Below are 5,728 nucleotides of genomic sequence, written 5' to 3' on the forward strand. Positions count from 1 at the left end.
TCTCCATCAATGATTTTAATCAGTTCTTGGGCATGGCGACTTTGGTCGAGCTCAAGTCAGATAAGTATAGACAAGCAGCGAGAGGAACACCGGAGTAGACGCCGGCCGAATGGGCTGAGAAGTGGAGTGTCGTGTGCTGGATCTCGGAGGGTCACTGAACTGGTGTATAGGAGGGGGAAATACATCAGTAGGCTATTTTTGAAAATTCTTTTGTAACACTGAAGTGAGTATCGACTGATACTGGATGAGTGTAGAGTGAAGTCAACAGTCAACGATATTTCAGTTTAGAAAGGGGATTAGACTGATACTGAAATAGTTTCAGTATTTTGATTTCAGTTAGGCATAGGGCTTTAACTGATAATGCACGTAAGGTTTCAGTCTAGAATTTGAAATTAGATGAGTGTTATAAATCTTACTGACTATCCAAAGATTTGTCAATTAGACGGATAGCACCAGCAGCGGAAATTAAACTTTAGAAATAGCCTTTGTGATTAACACCTTGTTAGATTTTAAGTTTCTCTTTTTAGTTTATCAGTTTCAGTTTGATGAGGAGTAAGGATTTCATCAGCGCAGAACTTACGAACATATATGAGTTTATATGATTAAATTAACAGCACAAGCTTGTAATGACCATGGGGTAATAAGCCAAAGCACAGGAGCCTCGGAGATAACGAGCCTGCGCAGCCTTGAAGCTGAGCACCATGCGCTGCCTGCAAGACGATCGACCAAGCTATGTTAAGGTGTCGCCTGCGTAGACAGCCACACAGTACTATCACCAACAAGAAACCTATTTGGGGATCAAATGAAGGACAACATCATGTCACGAGCTCCAACACAAAAGTTTTGTGCACAACTAAGGAATAATAGTAATTGTGGAATACTTTTGGCGGACGGAGGGAGTATCATTTAGATTAGGTGTTGGTGTGAGGCTTCACCACAGTTAAATGAAGAGTTTGTGCACAACTAAGGAATAATAAAAACTGAAAGCAATAAACAACACGAGATTTTTAAGTGGTTCGAAAATAAGTTCCTATGTCCACGGCCAGCTGATCAGACTGATAAATACTCTAGGCTTGTGCGTACGGGTGCACATCAAAACATAAACTGAAACTAGGTTTCAATGCCAATACACTAGATTAGACTTCTTATCTCCTTCTTAACTCGCAGTTGCAAAGACAACAGATGTCTTGCTTACGGGGGCTAAGAACTCTTGAGTTCAGACTACTGTCTAGAACTCTCACTTTTCACTCTTTTAGAAAAAGGGTTCGAGTACCAACCGGATCACTAAGAACATGCTCTTAGTAATCGACACTTGGGCTTGGGATTTACAATGAAATTGCCTAAGGATGATAAGAGAATTTAGGTAATCAGTAAACTAATTTGGGCTTTGGATATTCTTTTCTTCGATTCAAACTTTGGATAGCAGTGAATAGGCTGAGATGCAAATTTGGTAGAGTTTCAGCTTAAGCATTTGAATCGGTGAAGATTGAAGGTGATCCTCGATCTCTATTTATAGGCGAAGCCTTGAATAGATCTGTTGGTGAGATGGTCTTCAAGAATTCAACCATTGTGAGATAGATTTGAATCTTGGGCTGAGGCTTCAATCTTCGAGGCTCCTGATAGGTTGATGAATGGGCGTCTCTAGCAGTATGAGCATGGTGCTTGTGAAAAGTTAGCACGAAATAGGAAAGCTCTGCGTAGGCGAGGACTATCTTCATATCTTCGTATTTAATACGACTGTAGTTGGCGTGAATACGTGGCTTCTTTTAAACTTAAGTCTTCAGTCTGAGGAAGAATGTCAACTGATATTTGACTTATGTATCAGCCCGCTATTTCCACGTGGCCAACATTAGTTATTCAGTCATAACTGAATCTTCAGTGAAGTTTTCATCCATTAAATACTTCAGTATTTGTCTTCAGCCATTTCAGTTTCACACTTCAGTCAAGCGGTCTTTAGTCCTTTGATCTTCAGTCCACCGGTCTTCAGTCCTTATTCTTCAATCTAGCTAGTAAACTGAACTCTAACACTTGAGTTCAAAAAGATCTAGTCTAGAGAAAGAAAATCTAAGGGTTTTGGTTTCATCAAAATAAGGACAAGGATATTTTATTAATTTCTCAGCAATTTTCCCTTTTTGATGATGCCAAAATCATACAATCAGTTCTAAGACAAGTGACGACTGAAAACTGAAAAACATGATACTAAACTGGGCGAATACAATTCTCCCTTAACAATGTATCCTATTATCTTGCTAACTGAAAGAAAACTAAGCAGTTAAAGAGCAAAGAAGACAGCAAAACTAAAAGACATAAGTAAATAATCAGAGTCTGGACAAAAAGATATTGTCTTCAGGTTGAGATCAAGAAACTGGTATTTTCATTACATGAGAACTGACAAGTTATCAGTTCTTGAAGCATATCAGTTACAAAGCTAAAGCAGTAAACAAAGTAAATACAACTGATAACAAAGCTAAGGCTTCTGTAGATAAATACCAAAAACGGTCTTCTTGACACTGTCGAAGTCATTGGGATTCTTTTTCTCATCAATCCCCCATATCTTGCAAACAACAGCAACCTCCCTCTTGATAGTCTCTCTGTTGATATGGCCTTTGGTCCTTGGAGGATTTACAACCTGCTTCAGGGGATAAGGAATCATGGTGATTCCTGCTTCTCTTTGTGTTGCAAGTAGCCTTTCGATTATGCTTCGCTCGTACCAGTTACTGAGGAAATATCTCCGTGTCTCCCTTTGAGTTTTTGGATCCTGCTTGAAGTCTCCAAAGACTATTTATTTTGTGTTTACTTCCTTCAAGCTTTAATTCCCACCATTCATTCATGTCCTCTGGCACCCAATTATCGTGGCGATCAAACCTCTGTGCGTGTGATACCAGGAGACCTTTTTCAATAAAGTTCTTCAGCAGTTGACGTTCTTTCATTTTGAGAGTGGGAGGAGCAGCAGCAGCAGCAGGGGCGTTAGTTGGAGTATCAGATGGGTTTGAAACCTTCAGTTGCTTTTTGACCCGTGACTCATTTTCTCTATCTTCAGTTCTGGGTCTCTTCCTGTGCTCTTTTGACTGGGACGGAGCAACTGATTTGCCTTTGTCTATTTTTTCCTTGATTTCTCTGATGGATCCGACTGAAGGTTCAGCAGTAGGAGGAGCTTGGATCGGACCTCAATACTCTTTCCCCTTTTTGGCATCATCTCCTGAATAATGCCTAACTTATCTTGCAGATCCTGGAGGTCGTTGAACATCTTTTGGATCATCGTGGGGTTGCTCCAGTCACGAACATCCCGAAGTTCGGACTCCAGTTTATCCATTCGCATAGTGATAGGCTTGAGAGCTTCTACGATCATCATCTTCATATCAGTATCTGTCAAAATTTCTATATGAGGTTTGTCGATTTTGATAGTTGCATCCATATGAAGATTTTTAGCATTGAGCTTAGCAAGTTTGACTTCAACTTTGAGAACCTCGATCTCATTCTTCAGGGACGGAAGGGTAACGACGACAGGCAATGCCATTCTGGCATGATCAAAGAAGGCATCGGAGAGTTTCGTGACATGACTATGCAGGGTCGCGAGTTGAATTCACTGATCAACTAGGCCATCATTCAGAGATGATTCTACTTTCTTCATTCTTCGAACATATTTGAAGGCGTGGATGTCTCTGCACTCCAGTTGATGCTTTAACTTTTCAATCTCTGTTTGTTGGTTAGCCACCAACAAAAGTAGCATCTCGTTTTGCTCTTCTATAGTGCTAGGTAATTCCAGGGAAACATCACCAGGGGTCTTTCATTTCCATACATTCAGGCGAGCATCAATTTCTTCATCAGAATCATATTTCCTGATGGGTGGCCTTGCGATCTCCACTATTGGAATAGGCTTCTGCGGTTGAGAGGAGGGTCCGACTTTAGTAGATGCTGAAGTAAAAGTAGTTGTTGGAGCTGGAGTAGGTGTTACTTTAGTTGTATCATGCGGCTTGACTGGTTCTTGAGTGGTTGCTTCAGTAGCAGCTTGATCAGTTGCAGGAGCTTGAGATTCAGTTACAACAACATCATTCGCAGGTTCAGTTGGTGCTGGAAACGTTGTAGCTTCAGTCGATTGTTGGGGCTCGACTGCAACATCAACATCAACTTTCTGAGCTACATCCTTTTTTGGTTCACTTGGAGCTGGAGCAGGAACTTCTTCAGTTGAAGCAGCGACAGTAGATTCAGTTTTCTCTACCTCAGAAGTTCCAGTTTCAGTGGCAGCCTTTTCTGCATCAGTTGTTGGTTGATCAGTAGGGGCTGCGTCCGAGGCTTCAGTAATAACAACCTCAGGAATGGCCTTAAGAGCTAGAATGGTGGCCGCGGTAGAGTTTCCCTCAGAAGTTCTAGTCACTGGGAGAACTTGAACTTCATCAGTGGGAATGTCTGGTATGAATCCCACAGCAGCAATCTTGGTTGTGCTTCCAGCAACATCCATTGCATCAACAACTTTTGATTCTAAAGGAGTTGGTGATTTGATTAGCTCATCAGGAATGTTCTCGACATGACCCTCTGGAGATGATGGAGTTTCAACTGCCCTTGTCTCTAACTCGAAAGCTTATTCTCTCCCTTTAGTGCTTGAAACTTCTTGTCTTGGTTCAAAAGTTTCAGTTGTGGGGCCAGTAGTGTCAACGGCCATCAGTTGGGGCTCCTCTTCTGGTGCATGACTGAAGGGTTCAGTCGCACATTTATCTTGTAGAATATCAGCCATAGAAACATCAGTTTCTTGAGGAATTTGAGCGGCTGGGGCTTGAGCTGGCTCAATGGATGGCAAGATTAGAGTTTCATCATTAGTCTTAGAGCCAAAAGTACCTGCTCTTGCATGAAAAGAGAACGGTGCCCGAACCAAACCTTGGAACTCAAGATAGTCGAACACTACCTTGTCAAAATCATGCATGACATTCCAAAGATTAGAAATGTTAAAAATGTTGTACAGGTCGGCCTCTTCAGTGGCCAGCTTGATTGCAGATTCAACGGCATTAAGGTCGTCGATCAGTGCACAAAGAGCTATTTTATAGAATGTGAAGATGAGGAGGCGGTGGATGTTTTTGTAGGTTTCAAGGGATTTATCAAAGCTGGGAATTAGATAGTCAAGATATTCGGTGGCTTGATCTGAAAGGTTTTGCTTGAAAAGGGCTACTTCCCTTTATAATCTTTCAGTGCCAGAAAGAACATGCTCTGAAGAAGAGGTAGTTTGAAGGGCTTTGGCTTGGGACGGAATTTTGATCGAAATCTTTCCAGACTTGGGTTTTGATTTACCCTTTTTGGGAGTGGTACGAGGGCGGCGAGGAATATCAGTTAGGGCTTTTGGAGGGATTTCTGGAGGAATTTCTGTGGAGGGAGCGGAAGGTGTGGTTATTCTAGTGGGAGAGTATGTAGGGATTTTATCAGTTGGAGACGACGGGAGTTCAGTCTCAACTGATTTAGGAGAGGAAGCAATTTTCCTGGAGGCTTTGGAAGAGCCTTTTACCTGTTTGAACAGCCGAAAATGGTCGGTGATAGGAATTTATTCCGACTAGAAAACAGTGATGTGTTTGGTGGCCTCAAGGATGATCTGGAAAACCCTGTTTCCTGTCGGAGCATCTTCGACGTCCTTGACTAGGATCTCTCATCGTAGAGTAGTTCTAGATATGCTCATTCCCAGTTGAAAGGTCCTGGCTTCATCAGAGCATCCAAGATGTTCTTCTGAAGCCGTGAAGCCTGATCT

General features: G+C 41.9%; 1 protein-coding gene across 1 annotated transcript; it reads right to left on the minus strand.

The window, feature by feature from the left end:
* Positions 1-3,787: 3,787 nt before the first annotated feature.
* LOC131023034 (uncharacterized) lies at positions 3,788-4,459 on the minus strand. Its single transcript, XM_057952572.1, has one exon. The coding sequence runs from the start codon at positions 4,457-4,459 to the stop codon at positions 3,788-3,790; it is 672 nt and encodes a 223-aa protein (XP_057808555.1).
* Positions 4,460-5,728: the final 1,269 nt, after the last annotated feature.

The sequence above is a fragment of the Salvia miltiorrhiza genome, chromosome 4, assembly GCF_028751815.1.
Source record: "Salvia miltiorrhiza cultivar Shanhuang (shh) chromosome 4, IMPLAD_Smil_shh, whole genome shotgun sequence".
In the NCBI taxonomy this organism is placed as follows: Eukaryota; Viridiplantae; Streptophyta; class Magnoliopsida; order Lamiales; family Lamiaceae; genus Salvia; species Salvia miltiorrhiza.